At 31.7% G+C, this 20583-nt stretch overlaps 1 protein-coding gene across 3 annotated transcripts; it reads right to left on the minus strand.

Annotated features, from left to right (window-relative positions):
- Positions 1 to 1167: 1167 nt before the first annotated feature.
- On the minus strand, positions 1168 to 18217 carry LOC111063780 (outer dense fiber protein 3). Of its 3 annotated transcripts, XM_039439086.1 has the most exons (8): positions 17909 to 18170; positions 10378 to 10487; positions 9833 to 9890; positions 9452 to 9522; positions 7805 to 7981; positions 5970 to 6229; positions 4303 to 4350; positions 1168 to 2565 (listed from the first exon to the last, which is right to left on the minus strand). In XM_039439086.1, exons 2-7 carry the CDS (start codon positions 10484 to 10486, stop codon positions 4342 to 4344), a joined length of 684 nt encoding a protein of 227 aa, XP_039295020.1. In that variant the 5' UTR covers position 10487; positions 17909 to 18170; the 3' UTR covers positions 1168 to 2565; positions 4303 to 4341. The 3 variants fall into 3 exon arrangements, with proteins under 3 accessions (XP_039295020.1, XP_039295017.1, XP_039295019.1); XM_039439083.1 differs by lacking the exon at positions 4303 to 4350 and having other exon boundaries at positions 17909 to 18217; XM_039439085.1 differs by lacking the exons at positions 4303 to 4350; positions 17909 to 18170 and adding an exon at positions 14202 to 14220.
- Positions 18218 to 20583: the final 2366 nt, after the last annotated feature.

The following is a 20583-nucleotide window of genomic DNA, read 5'->3' on the forward strand; positions in this document are numbered from 1 at the left end:
CTGTTATACCTTTAGTGGAACATTCTGTATATATTTTATTTTATGAAATTTGCAACAATGTCCAGTAAAATGTTCTTATATCGACCTTAATTTCGAAATATATAGACTTTCCGATATTTTTGAAAAACGTCAATAACTAGAAAAATATCAGTCAAAATCATTGATTGACGTTTTTTAACTTTTTATGAGCGTAAAAATTGTTTGTATTTTGGCTTTGAACTTGAATATACTTTCCTTAACTCATAAAAAGTTCAAAAACACCAATGTAAGGAACAAAATATATGAATCTTATTGGAAATATCTTCCTCTTTCCAACCAATGATATGCTTAGAATTAGATTTTTGCTGATAGCTTTCTAGTTATTGACGTCTTTCAAAAATGTCGAAAGATCTATATATCTCGAAAACTAAGGTCGATATAAGAAAATTTTACTGGACATTGTTTGTTGCAAATTTCATGTAGAATCTATGGCCTTCGGCTGTCACTCATTTCGTGGGACACCCTGTTCACAAGCAGAGAGGATGAACATAAAGGTTGGAGAAACATTGTAGAAAACACCTTAAATTTGCGGGGAAACACCAACTTTTTGAAAAGATACTTTCAATTTGATGCGACTTTATGCAAAACTAAAAGTAACCCACATTATTTGGCTGAAATTTGCACCAAAGATAGAGCTTGGCCTGAAAAATGCCAATACCAAATCTGGCACCCCTAGAGTGGTGAGTTATGGAGCTGCAAACATGAAATTTGAAAATATTCAAATGAACATATTATATCATGAACGGTAGCGAATTTTGTAAATCTGATTGCAGACTTTTGTTCCTAGCATTGAGGAGCATAAATATGCCAATTTTCAGCCATATATTTTTACAAAATTTTTCATATTTCTTGAACCTATGTCTGTATTTCCAATTTTATCATATGCCTGAGTTTGTCTCTTCAAGATGCATCATTTGGTACCAAGATCAACCAAATCCGAAATCCAAACATCTGTTCAGAATTCTTAAAATTCATAGACATGATATTTTTGAAGTAGAATAAAGAGTATCTCAGATTTTATTGAGATTTGCACAATAGAGAAATGTTGTACCCAAATTTGGCGCCAAGATACTACAGTTATAGTGAAAACTTGGTAGATTTGTATTTGTTGGCAATAAAAAGCTGAAAACATATTTAAAAAGCTTTATTTAAAAATTTAACAGTTACAATCGGCATCAGTTAACTTACTAAGTAGATTTCTTGCAATTTTCTTACACATATGAGTTAGTAAAAGCATGTGCTAAAATACTTCAATAAAATAAAATAAATGAAGTAGAGTTCCTAGCAAGCCAGTCATAGAGATTTGAAAGACTTATATTGACGTAAATCAATCAATTGAAGATGTTTACGATTGAAGCATTATTGTTAGTCAACTTATACTAAGGAACCATTGAACAATAATATTAGAATGAAATTCATCAAATTGAAATCGAAATTTAGGATATACTATAAGTCATAGAAATCAGTAATATTAACAGATACGACATACAACATTCCAAATGAGAATTCAACACTTAAAATACAATAAAACACTTACAATATTCAATAAATAACGTAATTAAATTTTTCAAACATATGATAACAATGAATTTCAACAAAATTTATAAATTTACTTTCCAAATTAATATTCAGAATGAACATTTATAATTTTGAATGGAGTTTAATTAAAACTAAAACACGTGTAGCCTAACAAACCGTTTTTAATTGCAAGAAATCAAGTTCAAATATATGGAATTATCCAAACAATTTATGGAACATTGACCTACAGCCTCAAGGTAGTGAATGAAACTTTAGGAATGATATTGATGAATCATTTCAGCATATAAGTTAATGAACAAATTACAAACTCTCTAGACAGAAGGCACAGTTGATAGTATTCTAAAATGTCTAAGAATAATAATTGATTTGTAAATTCAAAATAATGAGAGTCAAGCGATAGATAATTGATAACTTCAATAATATCTTAATTTTTTGCAGAATAATAAACAGTAAGTTAATTTGTAAATTTTATACTTGCATAATTTCTGAAAACGTATGTATGTATTCAGGGCTACTCAATCTCTTATTTGTAAAATTTGTGAAATTTTTCTTCTATTACAATGTATTCTTTCCATATTCACCTTTCCTACATAGTCAATTTCTTACAGTGCAAATTTATTAATCAGTATTTAGGGTTACTTTTGTGAACAAATTTGAACAGTGCTACACAAGAGTCCTGTCCTGTGACAGGACAGTAGGCTATATCGGCCAAATTTAGTATAAAAAGCAACAATATAAAATTTAGAATGACAGATGGAAGATCTCAATTTTCAAATTCGTTGAATGATTTACAGTTGAGATAGACAGTACGATTCATATAACTTGGCAGCGTGCAGGGAGTGGGTGGATGCGCTACATCTGAACTTGACTGCTGCCAAGCTATTTGCTGACTACTTGATCAGTTCAGTAGACGTATCTGCTCATATTAGCGCGAAAATCCGAATGTCTGATTCCAAATGTGTGAGCCTGGGGGATGTCAATCTGGACCTGAAAAAATATATGAAAAATTGACAATAAGAAATTGAAATGAGATCGATATGTATTTTTATGATAATTTATTATTTATTATTCATCATGAGAAAATATAAGATAGTTTGAAGAATTTTATCAGTAAAAATCACATACTATCAGATAGAAGAATGTCGCTCACACGAAACGTTTATTGTTTGTTTTAAGATTTTTTACTGTGAGATTTACAGGATTTTCTACAGAAGTATAAGTGGCCAAGAAATGGATAAGTTTTCCTAAAAGTTAAGAGTTTTGAGCTAGTTTGCTTATAGTGTGTGTTTATATGTGATGTTTAATGTGTTATATTTGCAGAGTAGCCTATCTACTTATGACTATAATAGAATCAATAATTCTATTCAATTCAACCCAAAATATATAAAAGAAAACAAAATTCAACTTCTTATCTTATCTTATAAAATTATAATACAAAAAACAGCCTTCATGGTGGAGTGTGCTGAATAGAAAGAAAGGAGGAAAATACCTAGCCAACTATGGTCTCTCATGTAATAGGCTGGTAGAGGGTATAAAAGTAAGGAATGAAGGGTAAAGAGGAGCAAAAGGGATGAATGGGAGAGGAAGATAGGAAAAGAGAGAGGAAGAGAAAAAGATAAACAAAGAAAATAAGAAATTCACATTGTTTCTGATGGTAATGTAAATATTTTTGAAACATTTGCTGAATAATAAAACACTTCACATTTTTGAACGTTCACACCAAAAGGGTGTAAATTTGTCTAATTTGATTAAAATTGATATTTGTGATAGTTTTTAAAAGAATAAAGCATAAGGTAGTATAAGCAAAAGGTAGCACGGCAATGGATAATGTTTTTTCTCCGAAAGTAAATGCACTGGTGCAACATATCTACAATTACCTTTTAAAACCTTACTATTCTATTGGAGAAATTTTTCAAATTTTGTTCTAGAACACTATCAGGATTGATGAAGTTATTTATTACATGAGAGTATACAACGCAGCGGGTTGTGTTACAAATTGTTGACAATACCAAATTTTCTGGATCAAGTTGAATGTTGAGGAAATTATAGCTATCGATCGATATTTTGAAAGTAATATGCCCTCAGCTACCCTGAAGGCGACTCCTACGATTTCAAATATTGACAACATAGACAATCATGGAGAATGGTTAGATTTGATTCCATCTGATTTGGCACGTACATTAGAGTAGGTATTTCCACTTTTCCACATCTATCCATAAGGACCTTCCAATACTCACACCACTATAGCACATAGGAGGAAAACTCAACCTTATATTGACTTATTTCGGCAAATAAAATTGAACTATTAAACACTAATAATATATTACTCTAATAAAGTCGATCAGAGCTTGGATCTTGAACAAGTTATTAGTTTATTATCTGCTTATGTTTTTGGTCTAATTGAAATTCAAAAACATCATCAACACCCAACTGGTTTCAATTCCAATTAAAAAAAAAACTCACTATCAGCGAAAAATCGTTATTTGGCCCTAATCACATAAAATTATTATTTAAGAATAGAATCAAAAAATAATATTTTAATTGCTTGAAAATATTCTAAAAAGTAACAAGCTCAAGATAATATAGCATCTACCTCATAGAGTTGTTATTCAGCGAGAAGGTAAGCCTAATAGATGATTTCTGAATCCAATATACAGTATTTTTATATAATCCGCAGTTCTGTTAATAAGCTTATTTTTCAATTACATCGTCGATACTACTTACAAATTGTACAGAGTGAACTGCTTTATTCACATGATCAGGTTACCAATACTGCAAAAGGAAACACTGATACTATTCGTGAAATCAAATAAAATGTTTCAACTTCTACACAACTTTCTTCGCTTTCTATAATAATTTTCAGAGGATGGTAGCCTGGACTGATCAGTTTGTATCCGTTTGTTTAATAAATTACATCCCTACTATCAAGTTATAGGAGAAATGTGCTTTGAAACAAATATTTTTGTAGCGATAAACTTACTTAGTATCAAAATTGATCAGTGTGTTATAATACAGTGTGGGATAACACACACTTTGTTATTCCGCACTCATGAGAAAGTTGGTGAAATTTAGTTAGCTTGTTAATACTACGGTACGGTATCAATAGTTTATTTAATATATTTTATGTTCCAGTTCGGGTGTCATCAATATTATTATAATCCTCCTCGTGATTAACTCTCAAGTAATCGATCGATTTGGTGTTACTATGAGTACGGTAATGCAAAGTTAGATTACTGAAATAAGTCCACTTTTATTGAATTATACTTATTAGGTAAAAATGGTCAACTCCTGAATTTGTAAATTTTCAACTATACCTGCATGCTCTCTAAATAAATTACTTGCAATTGCTTTTATTGAGGACATCTAATAACACAATAAACACCATCAAGAAAATGTTTAGTTTTCAGTACTATATAGGCCTACAGTACCGGTAGTGTGAATTAATGAAATAACTCATAGACACACGGTAATATCTGTAACAAGGTTTACGAATACCGTACTTCTATTGTTTGCTTATAATGATGACTGCATTTGTAAATACAACAATATTGTATTCCTTCTATATTCACTCTTCCTTCACGGGGCTACTATATACAATAACAATAATTATTGAAATGGAATAAAAGTCATCAAGAACACTTTTTTTAACGACCATATGTACCAATATAGTACACACACAGTAAGGTTTTTCCATGGACCATGTGTACCATAGTTGGACATATGCAATAGACATGTTCCTAGCACTGTGTTATATCAGGAGCACAGCTATAGTGCATTTCAATAGCAAAAAAATAAAATTGCAACCCCAAAGAAATAATACTTTACCCTGGGACCAGAACCAGCTCTTTTAAGAGCTCTACTTTAAAATCTGTTATTTCTTTGGGGTTGCGAATTTTTTCTTTATTGTGTGAAGAAACCCAAAAATTATTGTGGTCCACTGATAAAGTTGCCAAATGATAGCGGTCGTTATTTACAAATAGTGTTATTCACAATGTTATTTAATAACATGTTTCGACTCATTCCGTCGACTCAATGACGAGTCAAAACTTGTTATGAATTAAAATATCAAGGCTCGGTTGCACAAAAGCCGGTTAAATTTCAACTTTGATTAATTTCACGAGATCCTATAAGAGACGGCTTTTTTTAAAAAGACGGCTTCTCTGATTGGTTCTCGTGGAATTAATAACGGTTAAAATTTAACTGGCTTTTGTGCAACCGGCACTAAGACCGGTCCTTGATTTTTATTCCATTTCAGTATTTCTTCTATAATACTGAGCATGTGGCTGATTGAAGATCCTTTCTATATTATGATGGAATTCTTTTAAAATGCAAATATAGAGTTAAATTTATGTTATTTGTGAAAATAAGCAATGAAGAATGTCTGCACGAACCTTCTCAGGCGAATAAGCACCGGGCCCCGGCTTGGTGGAGTGGTCGGATGGCACAGTGTAGCGTGAGCTGACCGAGTAGGCGGGTGACTTGGCCTTGATGCTGTCGGCACTGATGCTGTTGTAAGCACCCGGCCCCGGGGTGTTGACGCGGTCATCTATGAACTCCTTCTGCCGGCCTGAGATGCTGAACGCGGGTGCGGCCCGCTTGTTGCCCTCCTTTGTGTTGCCAAGGGCTGCAGGGATGTTGTACACGTTGGGGGCTGGAAAACGATCACAAAAAGTCAGTTTTATTCTGAAAAACACAAATTGAAATTGTCAACCACTTTTATTATTATGTAATCCATGTTTTATTCATTTATTTATACATTGATACATACAATATCATTCTCAATTATGAATGATTGGAAAAGGAACAACAGTTCCTGTATAAACAGAATAAATTGAACCTGGTTTCGTGGCTTCACCAGCTTTATCATTATTTTCCCTTATGGAAAAGTACCACAACATCACAAAGAACAAAACTATCATGATTATTCCATAACTTTTGTGGTTTCAAATTTATTACGGTACCTATTATTAACACTATTCGCCTACATTAATAGATTGTCCAAGCATTTCTCTTATTCGTTTTTATTAACACTCCAACATGTGAATACTATTTAGCACAGTAATTATTTGAATGGATGAATTGAATTTATTTATTTGCCAAAAACAAAATACAAAAAAGCTTTACAAGAAATATGCTACTGCACTAAACTAGAGCATATAATATGAAAATTCAATCTATTTTTTCAAGAATAGATATTTGAGGGCACCAGGGATTGTACCCCATTATTACCCTCATAACGCGCACGCTAATGAAGAGAACAAATTAAAATGGAAATACATTAGACTGCCACTTACGATAGGACATGAATGATAAACATGCATGCACATGTTCACCAACACATGTTCAATATGTACCGTACCCTAGGCTATGCATGTTTTGTCATCAGTGAGATGTTTCTAACTCAAAATAAACGATCAATAACAATAAATAAACCACTCGAAAATTACAAATTATGATAGAAAAATAATTAAACCTCAAATAGAGCAGCGAAGAAAAAATAAACAAAAAATCGGAGATAAAAAATCTGAACCTCAAAAAATTTTGCTCGAAGCCTTTCGCTATGATGACATAAAAATGTATTACGTCATGTATATCGTTATAGTGGCCAGCCTTAGTCATGATAAAAAATAGGAGATGAACTCTACAAATATGAATGAAGAAATATATATATGTTAATATATATGAAATATATGAAGTTCAATATATGAATGAAGAAATAGTTGAGCATCCTTGGGTCCGTATTAAAATAGAGAAAAGATAGCATAAGAAGATATCCCATTGTATAGGCTAATTTATACTCCAAATTCTGAAGCCAATTTTTTGTTAACTAAAGCCGATTACTGTCGACTACTGCCTATTATTATACTATAAAACATACCATAAAGAAACAATAGCGTAAATATATATCCAATGGTATAATGAGTCTATGTCGCAAATTTTACTGTTATCTCAAGCCGATTACTGTCACTTATTGTCGATTTTTACTATTTTGGCCGGGTGAGAGTGTAAGAATGGCACAGTATGAGAGATTACCAACGTCAAATAGCTTCACGAAAAATAACTACTAGGACTATCGGCCTGAGTTAACAGTGAAAATTGGAACAAATGTAGGGATATCTTCTTAGGCTATATTTTCTCTATTGTATTACATCTGGCCACCAGGCTCGACCTCCAGTAGATACCACAAAACTGTTCTTCCCTTCATTAAAATATAGCCTCCACTTACCAGGAGTGCTACTAGTCTTCTCGACGGTTGTTTTCAGTCCGAAAGTATACTTTGGCGAATTGTCGTGAACGATTTTCTCAGACTTTTCAGGATTGTAGTCACCGGGAGCCGGTGTCGTCTCAGACTTGGACTCCTTCGGTCTGGAGTGCAGGGTGGCGGCTGGAGGGGTGTCCTTTCCTGCAAATTGAATATTTAAAATAAAATGAAATCATTCCTCCAGATAATCCAAAGATATCAATCTTGTTAGAATAAAATTACAAGTTTTTATATCTATACTCAATATTACAAACTATCGGTATGAATTTCGAGAATAACGATGGAATGCTGTTTTCCATGAGTTACTTCCAAATTGTCTCATTTCTCAAAATTGAATTCTTGTAGTTGATTTGATTCATTAATCGGTTTGTGAATGTAGTGTTTCAAATTAATTTTATTTGATAAATTCTGGTTGATTTTCATCTTTAAAAAATAAAGAAATCATGAAAAATAAAGAGTCAACTGAACATTTTTAACATTTCATGAATGTTTTTATTTCAGCTTAAAGTTGTCATTTCGTTGATAAATTCGTTTTTTCACAAAGATGATTCATGAAATGTTAGAAATGTTTAGTTGACTCTTATTTTTCATGATTTCTTTATTTTTTAAAGAATCGTATAAGCATTTCTTCAAAAATGGCGTAATACGGTGGATAAATAAGGTACGATTATAAACGATTTTCAAGAGCAGCAAGAATTGATTCAAAAACTACATTCCCAAGTAAAATCTGGCCAATCACATTTGGTGATTCAATTCAGAAAAAAAATACTGGTAGCTGATTAACGATTCCCATTGGGTTTTCACTTATAATGTTGTTGAGAATTGTTCGTGAATACAGCACTAAATTACATTACATAGAAAGATTAAACAAGCATTATTTGAATATAATTATGAACGTTTTTCAGTATAGCTCAGAAAATAGAATTGATACAGTGAATTAAATCGATGAAATTTGTTGAATTGATATTGTGGAATTCATAAAACACAATCATTTATAAACACACAATTCATAAACACTGTGTTTCCATAAAACACAGTTTTATTTTTGTCACATCCACATATATTATAATTTTGTACAGGACTGCAGTATAATAGTGTATAATTTATTTATTTATTTATTTATTCATGGAGACAACAGGTAAAAACCCATTTTGCCTCCTCCACACTATACAATAATTTCCAACATAATACAATTTTCAATAAAAAGAAGATAGAAATAAATGTACCTGTAATAAATAGATGTGGATGTGACAAAAATAAAACTTAATTGAATTGGTTTTCAAAAAACTATTTACAGACTACTGTTTTCGATCAATCGATAAATTTACAATAGATTTATCAATAGATAATTCATTCACACTTGCGATGGACAAGTGCAGTCAATCTTATTTCAAGTGCAGGTAACAACCAGTTTTCTTTTTAAATCTGACTGTAAAATGTCTATTAAATTCACGTTTTGGGCTTATCATCATTGAATTATCAAATATTCTCTCTTGAATAAAAATCCCGTTATTGATTCAATCAGGATCTATTGTTATCAATCTTGAAAAATAAGTCCTTATTTTTGGTTACGAAAGTAAAAATCAAAAATTACAAAATTTCTCAAATTACCTTTAGCACTCAGTCCAGTAACATTGTATTGGCCGGGTCCAGGTCCCGCTGTGTCTAATTTACCTCCATGTCTGTGAAAATATGAAATTTAGTTGAAGATTCAAAAAAAAAGAGGTCTGAAAAATGTTTGGAAATCTCATTCAAATTGCTGTAGTGAGATTCACTTCAACTTGTTAAACTTTGGTTTAATTGGAAGATTTGGTGGTTTTTATGAGGAAATCTGACTCATAGTCAATCTCACTTGAGAACACATTGATTTGTCTTACAAAAATCACTGATCACATCACTGATATTATTCAAATCAATCATTTTAATTAGAATTATTGCAAAACAGAGATCATGAGAAATAGAGAATAATGAAATGAGAAGAAAATTGCATACCTGCTTCCAAAACTGAAGGCTGGAGCTCTGCCTCTTTTTGAATCAGTGGAGATCGTTCCTGAAAAACAATGAAAACTGTATTATAGGCAGTCATACGTTTTCGAGAAAATAGTAGAAAAGAAAGAGAGAAAGTGATACAGGAGCTGAATAATCAAATGAATAAAATCCTATTATATTAAGCGAGCAATTTCTGTATACTATCTGTATATATTCTTATATGTGGTTATTTATATTTGATTATTTGTATCCAACGGATCTAGAAAACGGCTTATAAATACAAGAAAGTAGCCCTTTTAATTCATACAATTTGAAAAGATATAAATATACTTGCGTGATATTCTTCATATCCCATTACTATTCAATTGATCATTTCAATTATTAAAATAAATTCAAAATTCAATCGGAATTATGTTAAATTATGAAAAGTTAGTAATGAAATCCACTAATGTAGAACGATGAAGAAAACGAAGAGTAATCTTGAGAAATCTTTGTTCATTTGAAGTAGATAAAATATAGGAATAGATAAATAGATAATGACAACTTACCAACTAGTGTGGGAAGGGTAACGCAAGCTGGTCCAGGACTGGAGTATTCAGCAGCTATGGGACCTCTCCTCTTGGTTGGAGTCCATGGTCGTTGCTGGAAACCACCCATTCTAAACAAAACAACAAAAAATGTTGAAAAAAGTATTAAAGTATATATCATTCGTTATCAAGAATCAACATTCTCTATTGATGAATTTCGCATTTTTTTGTAAATGCTTCAGTTAATTCATCTTCCTGAGCAATATTTATTTATCATAAGTTCAAATAATTGAAAACATTCGCATCACAATCATTGACTTTCATTTCATTGAACATTTAGGTAATGATTTTTAGGCTTTTGTTGCCTTTTTAGAAGAAGAACATCCTGTAAGAAGAATATCTCAATTCAGTTCTTTATGACGCATGACACGATTTTAAATTATATTAAATATTAAGGCTGTACAAAGGCTAAAAATAAACTTTCTACTCGTGATATTTTTCGAAGTTTTTCGATTTGTATATCATCAAGCTATCAAAATAAAAAGTTTTCTGAGGTAAACATTTTTTCCGATCATTACTTTTTGAGATATGAGCGCCTGAAGTTGGAATTTTTGGGACAGAACATTTCAAATTCGGTGAGATATAAATCCATGAGATTCAGAGGATAGATTCTTCTTGGTATTGTTGATCTAGTAAAACAAAAATTGTCTGAAAATATCAATTTTTGGAAAAGTTATTCAATTTACTAAAAATAAAAGTTATTTTTGGTTATTTTTAGTAAATTCTATAACTATCCTAAAAATTGATATTTTTAGAAAATTTTCGTTTTACTACATCAACAATACCATGAAGAATCTATCCTCTGAATCTCATGGATTTATCTCTTACCGAATTTGAAATGTTCTGTCCCAAAAAATTAAACTTTAGGCGCTCATATCTCAAAAAGTAATGATCAGAAAAAAAAGTTTTCCTGAGAAAACTTTTTCATTTTGATAGCTTGATGATATACAAATCGAAAAACTTTGAAAAATATCACGAGTAGAAAGTTTATTTTTAGCCTTTGCACAGCCTTAAACTGTATTGTAATTGTTTAATTTTATAACTGCAAGAGTCTAGGCCTATACGGTATGAAAAAAATATTTACACCGCTCAGTGACTAAGTCTAATTACAAAAACAAAATTTGTATGAAGGCCAAAAATAACTTAAAATCAGGCTATCTAGTTTCCATCCAATGCGTTGCAAAAAATCATGTCTTTTTTCTATCTTTAAAAAACTGTTTCAACTAACCATGCATCATTTGTGAGTCCCGTATCAATGCAATTCTAACTTGTTTTCATCTACATACTCACATAACGTATACCATGGCATTGGTTGATTTTAAGACGGTGTTTTACCTCTAAATTTTCTAGTTCATCAGTAGGTGACAAACTGGAAAAAGAATGAAATTATTCCTTTTTTAACATTACTATTATGATCATAAAGAATTTTCAAACACTATGACGGTGTGCCTTATGAATAAATATGAAATTTATTTGGAATTAAGCTGAATGTCAATGCGTCTAAAAATTACAGAGCAAGAGACACATAACACATACATTCATAATCTATATTCTATATCTATATATATATATATATATATATATTATATATATATATATATATATATTATATATATATATATATAATATATAAAAGCGAAATGGCACTCACTCACTGACTGACTGACTCACTCACTCACTCACTCACTCACTCACTCACTCACTCGCATAACTAAAAATCTACCGGACCAAAAACGTTCAAATTTGGTAGGTATGTTCAGTTGGCCCTTTAGAGGCGCACTAAGAAATCTTTTGGCAATATTTTAACTGTAAGGGTTGTTTTTAAGGGTTTAAAGTTCGTCTTTTAGCATGTATATTCTTCTTCTCCCAATCTCTTAAATATAATTGAAATTTCCATATCATATGTTACTATAGAACTATAATCACGATAGAGTACCTCTTCGAAACAGTTGTTAACTGGCAACTAAATTAATAATTTTGTCAGGTTGGCATTAAGTTGAGTTGACTTTGTTAGGTTGGCACCAAGTTGAAGATTTAAATGCATTTATCGCGGAAAAACTGATTGGGCACTGCTACTTCAATCCTGGGAATATAATATTACTAGCCGTCAGGCTCGCTTCGCTCGCCATATCCGTTTAGCCAGACGTTTAGTCTGGTCCCCCGACTGGATTGTTCTAACATATGATAAAAATGCTCAAATGAAAAATGCAGGCGGGCGAAGCGAGCCTGCTGATCTCATTCTCGGACGATCCAGTCGGGGGTCTAGGGGGCGGAGCCCCCCGGCTAGACGGATATGGCGAGCGAAGCGAGCCTGACGGCTAGTCCACTATAAATATCATGAATTTAGAGAAACTCTAGTTTACTCTTCCAAATACTAGAATTATTATTATTATTTCTTAATTCCATTCTTTTATACTGAAGTGTTCATACTTAACTGTCAATTATTTTCGTTTTGTAGTGAATTTCAAATAAGACTGACATAGTTAATACTTATATTGAATACATAGCATATTTTGTAACCTTACTCGTTTTTCAAGTGAGATGTGTTTAATACCTTCAATATAATATATACGGTACTGTCCATATTACAATATACTGCACAATTAATAAAACATTATCTAATGACTTTTCCTTTTATATTGGAACTCCAATATAATTTAATCCCAATACAATATTTCAATCCCTCCGTCGAACTCACAAATAGAAATGTATGCAGGTTGCAATTATTGATTATCTCCAACTTTGGAATGATTGACAGCTTGACAACCACATAATATAAAAAGAAAACAACTCAATTTGGCTTGCTCTACTGCTGCAAAGTTTGATCAATGCCCTTTATTGAGACAAGATTCTCCAGGAATGTTTCCACCAATCAATAAAGGGTTCATTGGGCAAATCTTTGAGCTAACTTGGCTGCGTTTGCATGTACAAATACTTTACACGCACTTTAGGATGGAATAAAAGCAATAGCATTATTGTTACTACACCAGGTTCTACAACGTGACTGAAAAGAGAAAAAAATGAATGTTTATATTTACATATAATGGCTGGTAGTAGTAGTAGTAGTAAAGTTATTTAATAATAATAATTGGTGAATAGAATAAATGTATTACAGGACGACTAATAATACTATGTACTAGAATGGCCTTTACTATACAGCGATCTTTATTTGAAAGGAGTGTACATGGTTGTAATTCAGTAACAAAACATGTAATCGGTGTAATGTAGGACTAAAGTTTAAAGTAGTGTGGATTAGAGGTACCGTACTGAAGTTAATTTTACAATGTTCTATATAAATGAATTAGCCAGGCAGGAGATGTGAATCAAATACATACATAACTTACATTATCAAAAAATAAAATAAAAAGTCTAAGTACGTGCCCATTTTAAAAATGTTTTCTCACACACAACATGTTTCAACAGTAATGTCATTTTCAAGTTTATATTTCATTTATTGATAATATTAAGAATAGCCCTAACTGAAAGAGGTAATAATTTACATTTTCTATTTGATAATCAATTTAATATTTTTCAATCTTAGAAGTTATAGAAGCAGCCCCAATGCTTGAAATCAAGCAAAATTATGGAAATATTCACATCAGTTTGATGAAAAATTTTAGTAGCTCACCGAAGGCTATTTTAATTGAGATTGAATCATCAAGTCTAGTTTAACAAAATAGAGTTTATTATAACACGTTAAAGCTTCTAACAAGCCATTTAACTCCTTTAACACGAGCAACCATGTCATCATAAAAGACAAAAAGTACATTAAAACGGTTGTTTACCTGCTTTAAGATGAACATAAATGATAAACTACTGGAAAGCACCAAATAGTCGTATCTTATGTGTGTTCCTACACGAATAATAACTATATGCAGAATGATACCTCCAAAACCGGTTCCAATCTAGATGAAAAGTTTGTTAAGTGTCACTTCAGAAGTCCTAAAATATCACTTTATTTGTCCACGCCTTATAGGGATGAAGTTCTGAACTTCTTACCATTAAAGGATTCGTTCCTACAACCAATACTTGATTAATTGTATCAAATGTCAAACCAACATTCATCAGTACATTTGCATCATGTTCGTGAAAACGTATTCCATGTACGGTACCGGTAGCTTGTAAAGTGAATGAAGCATGTCCTTAAATTAATTTGATTTTATAGATTACAACCATTTAAAACCACATTTATGTATAGCCTATTTGTAAAATTGTTATTTAACAGGATTGAAAATAAACATCTAGTACAATATCATATTTAACATTATCCAACGTCTTTGCATAGGCTATTCGATTTTTTACCACAATATAATGTAGGCCTAGGCCTACCGAATGATATTATTTACTAGTCAAGGTACAAGAGTATGAAAATTTATTAAAACACTTCACTTATATGGGCTACTTTATTCAAATTAGTAAAAACAATATGTAGTAGCCTACCCTTTTAAAATGTTTTAATAAAAGGGTACTACAAGTTTTATATTGTTTTTATTAAAATGAAAATGTATGTATAGGTACATGATCACCTACATTTTGCTACATTACCATTAACATAATATGTTAATATGATATATTATAATATGATATATTATATCATAATACTTGATAACCTCCATATTCAAAATGTACCGTACCAAGAGTAATGCAACGTGCTAACTACAAGATTCTGTTACTGAACCGATTTTGGCCTTCAAATGCATCGGGTTCAGACTTCTGCTAATGAATGGTTAATGAATCTAATGATTATGGATAATTCGGTGTGGGTTCCATAAGCATATTACCACTGGAATATCGTTTTAGACCTTCTTTGCATTTTTTGACGTGTACGATGCTTACGTCATGTAGGCTCCGCTTAGTTTGTACGTGGGTGATGAGAGGGGATGCTGATGATAATGGGTGTGGCCAAAGTGTGTTCCAAACCACAGGGAAGATATTTAGAAGCACATAACTGTCATTTTTCCAGACATTTATTATTTTTTATCTCAATTCTTGAGAAAATTAGTTCCAGGTTAACGTTATTTTTCTCTCCCAAGCATTGAAATGATAAGTAATTTACATAGGATATGATATTTTACATGGGAGTGTTGATAGTAAAATAAAATAAAGTTAAAAATAAGTGAGTGTTTAATTTTAATAAAAAAGAAATGAGAACTTTTGTAAAAATAGAGTTAAGAAGGATAGACGAGCTGATCAGAATATGTCACTCTTCCAACGAAAGTACAAAGAGCACGTTACTTATCCAATGTGAGTGATTGAATAATATATGACTCTGGCCATTGAGTCGCTTTCTCATGATGATATTATTAAAAATTTAGATTCTTCATTCTTCCTCCATTCATCAAGTTTTACAAAGAATATTCTTCATTTTCATATGTTTATAATTTACGAACTAGAAAATTGACCCATTACCTACTATAATCCTACGGTGTAGTTTAATACCAAAAAGACTAGTTCCATCAAGTGAGTTCTAGTAATACATGTATTTTATCCTGTTTTCATCAATTTTCAAAGCGTCTTGCTATGTTTTACATAGATTTTGTATGAGACAAGAAAGACTGATTATATGATCCGGTCACATTTGCATAGCTGGAGTCCGCCCCCTGAGTAAGAGTGGGCAGAGTCGATACATTGATATTCACACTGTCTAGAATTAGCGACCCGACCGTATAAGGAGTGCCGCGAGAATCTTCCACAATCGAATAAAATCAAATAAAAATGTTAGACGAATAAAATAAATTTATATTAATATAATTAAATTGTAAAAAATAAATCTCAATATGGTTGAGATTCAAAGAATCAATTAGAATAGAATGAGAACATGACAGTGGAATAGAATAAACTGTATGATTATGTTTAAAATAAAATGTGTAAGTTAGAACGAAATAATTCAAAAACTAGTTGGTACTTCCTTTCAAAAGACAAAACAGTTACCAGACAAAAAATTACGCTGCATGCCTGCAGTTGGTATTTCCTAAAATATAAAAACGGGAATCCAGAAAACGTTACACCTGTGCCTATCATTAAATTCAATTCCAGATATATTCTCTAATAATTTGCGCAATTTTAGCAAAAAATATTGTGAACTTGTACATGTTTAATCAATTTTGTAGACCATAAATACTTTGGTTTTTAATTTTCTTTTCTTTTTCTTAAAGTAGGCTTATTTACTACCTTTTCTCTCTTTATTTTTCAGTTATTAAATTTTTGTGTTATTTTCTATTATGATGATAGTTCCGAATTATTTGATTGTTATTTTTTCTCATTTTTTTCTTAATTTAGCTGCTGTCTGTGTAGCTAATCAACTTTCGATGAGACTTGTTTTGGCATAAAGCTGTAAGCATCTATAAGTTATAATTTTTGTAAGTTAATAAATTAACTATCCTGAATAACTAATTCGTTTATTTTCAACTTTGATAAATCTATTGACCAATATATTGTGCTTGATATTAAACTGAGCCCAATTTTATTCCTTATATATTTTTCAGACAGTGATTTGTTTCTAATATGTTATCAAACATCAGCGTAACTAGTTTCATATTATTTATATTAGATTCATAGTTTTAGTTTTTTAGACCCTGTGATAGATGTCTTCAATGAGCCACAATGAATAATTCATCTATTTCGCCAATGAAAGTTTCTTCTGTAATTATTATTCAAAGATGCAGTGTTTTAATCAACAGTTGTCACCTCAAGCTTCAGTGGGTTGATGCTAACATTGGAGTGAACTATCATCTAAGATCCATTATTTTTTATAAGAACTCTATTTTTTGTATTCCTTCTGCAAATTGATCAATCTCATTCAGAAGTACAATGTTATTTCAATATATTTAAGCTTACGTTGTGTCTTGCGAAGTTCTCAATAATCTATAAAAGTATATTGCAGATTATAGTATCAAAGATATGGGATAATTAACATTAAATGTTCTTTTTTACTGTGACAAATCACTTTCATATTCAACCGGTAGCCTGCTTCCAGACATTGAGAGATAATATGGAAATTGCTATGATGATAGACTTTCTTTTAAGGTGGTAATACTGAGTGATACAATCATACCTAATATATATAATTAGCACGAATCAAACTATACGTTTTATAATAACAGACTGTCTACAATTGATTAAAATATGATACCGTAGAAAAATTATTTTCTTTTGTATCTGTTCTTGATTTAATATATTTCAATTTTTTGCATGCATTCGTTTGTATATTTGTATTATGTCTTGTGTGTGTAAATGAATGGAGTAAAATTGAACAGATTTAATAGAATTACTTTTTCATCGTTAATATCAATTAATATTAATTATAGTTCACTCCTTCACTCTTCGATACCGTTAATATCAAAGAGGAAAAGAAGAATTATCCATTGATCCGTCAAAAAAAAAAATAATAAGTTGGGGAATATCAACTATTTTTCAATCAACATAGACTAAACTTTTCAAATAATAATATTTCTATGCATCCTTGAACATAAATTAACTTCAATAAACTCACCTTATACAAATTCAGTAGATGAGTAAAAAATCCGAAAACAATAGTTGTGTCCTTGCAAGACGGGAAAGCTTGCTGCAATGAGGAGACAGACACCTGTGTTGGGCACGTATCACTTGCAACTGATCAACTCGCCATGCACTGTCAGTCTGTTTATCGTGACTCCTAGTGGGGAGAACTCTCTGGAACCGCACCGCCAGTCACGGAGGGGGCTCTGTCCCCTCACCCCCCCACTGGTGGGTAATAAACCCCCTCACCCACCAAATCCAAATAGGATCGATGCTTTCTCAGCTGGGAAACTCAAGAATGATTTGAAATCCATTCAAGATACAGTTCTCCCTCCTTTGTACCCTGCTTCATCTTTCTTTATCATCCTCTATTCTTCCTCCTTTATCATTCTCTATTATACTTTATTCCCCCTCCTTTATCACTACACCTTCAGGAATCGAACATCTATTAATAGATCGGATGACAAATACTTGCTACTCAATTTTTTATCCATATAATAACAGATTTTGAGTAGCAGAGAGATTGAATGAGGGCGGGAGGAGAGTGACGAATCAATAAAGATGTCAAGGCTCGTCAAAATAATTATAGTCAAATTCCAACTATATAAAGGTATTGGAGTTACTGCATTCTATTTCTTCTATTCAATTTTTTTTCGTCAATGCATAAAGTAAGTAAATATTATTTACTTATAACTTATTATAAGATTATTTCTGTGATCTCTGGTCATTGAGTTCAATGATTTAAGAATTAAGAATGCAGTAATTTATCCAGGGGTGCTCACCTTCCTCATGTCCATCAACGCACCCTTAAATATACCAAATTTTAGTACCAACCCCTTCCGCAATTAATAGGCACCCTCGCAAAAAAAGGCCGTCAGTCGCTATTTTTAATACTGCGGACGTTTTTTGGAACCCCCCAGAATTTATTGTTTTTTGAACCACGAGACCCCCCCCACTCCCTCTGAGGCGGCTAATGCGTTTTCGCCCTGCCTCCCCCCTCACCCAATGGGCATTCCTGATAGATTCATCCTAATCTTAATGAACAATATAGGCTACTCTTCGATTTATTTCTACAGGAAAATTCTAAAGTAAATAATAAAGGAATAAGTCTTTTGAAATTCTCTAGACAATGAGGATAAACACACTTTTTCTATGTATTTAAACACGATATGCAGTTAAATAATGACTGCATGCCATTATTTGACTGCATGTCGTGTTTTAATACATAGAAAAAGTGTGTTAATGAATCGCAGCTCGGAATGGATCAAGAGACCATCACTTTTAATGAGTATTATTAATTAAACGAAACTAATTCTACGATAAAAAACTTGAGGGGATTTACTGCTTGCTACTCTGTCACACTATTAAATTTCCGCAATGCTTCTGTCAAATACATTATTTATAAGATTTAAAACCAGTAACTGGAGTGGAAATTTATTGATTTTGTAATATAATGTAGATTGAAGAATAGAATAATTATAACATCGATTGACAGAGATAATGAAACAGATATTCATTTGCATAGTACAGTTACTAAAGTGTGTTTGTAAATGTAGGTATGAATATAGAAATCTCATTAACAGGTAGGCCTAATTAAAACATTATCAACCAGTTATTGCCATAAAGTTCCTACAGAACAAAAACGGATCTATGATAGGATTTCCACAAGAAGGTCATTTTAACCATAGATAGTCTTGCAGGGTGCTGATCACCTCTTAAAATAGAAAGAGCCTTGGAAGTTTAAAAGGATGAATATTGTAAGGCGAGATCGAGCAAAGCTTAAAACTCCCTAATTTTAGTCCCAACCCCCTTCCGCAATAAATAGCACCCTCCAAAAAAAGGGCGTCAGTCACTATTTTTATCACTTAACCTTTGGGTAATATCAGGGAAAATCATAAATATAGAATACATTTCAGAGAGAAGTTGCATTCTTCCAAGGCAATACATTGTATTCTTTTTTCTCTGTGGTGATATTCTAGGTCTAGGATATAGGGGTACACTAATGACATAGGCCTATGACAAAAACAAAATTCTGGTTTACTTTGTAGCGAAAACATCATTCATGACAGGTTTTAGGTCATATATCAGGTTTTGACTATCAAGATTAATATGATAGGAGGGAAACTATTACTGCATTGAAACTATCAATAGTTTCTAATGCATTTTATTTAGTCATGTATTTTCACATCTCAGACTGAACAAATGAGCAAATGAATAAACAGTTAAATTATTCCGGAGTAAAATCAGAATTTCCAGTGCTGGCAGGGGTGCACTCCTCCCCATATGTCACCAGTCACACTGCTTTTGCTTTTTTGGTACCCCCCCCCCAATTCAATTTTGAGCCTCCCTTCCCCACAAAATTTTAGTCTGCGTCCAAGCAGCTCCCTCCCTGTGGGCACTCCTGAAATTCATTCCCAGCTATAAGCTCTCTCATATAGTTTTTGTTTTATTCTAGTTTATACAGTTTTTTATGATTCTATTGTTCTAAAGTTTCTACTGTAATTATTAGTTGAATTTGAACCTAAATTTTCTGCATTATTTCGAAATCTTATGTTTTCTTTTACTGTTTTGCAACTCTCACCAGCGGGCAAAGAGTTTTTTTTTGCTGGTGATGCCTAGATTTTATATTTTATTCAAGTATATGTATGAATATATTCATTTATTTATATT

Source organism: Nilaparvata lugens, chromosome 12, assembly GCF_014356525.2.
Source record: "Nilaparvata lugens isolate BPH chromosome 12, ASM1435652v1, whole genome shotgun sequence".
Taxonomy (NCBI): Eukaryota; Metazoa; Arthropoda; class Insecta; order Hemiptera; family Delphacidae; genus Nilaparvata; species Nilaparvata lugens.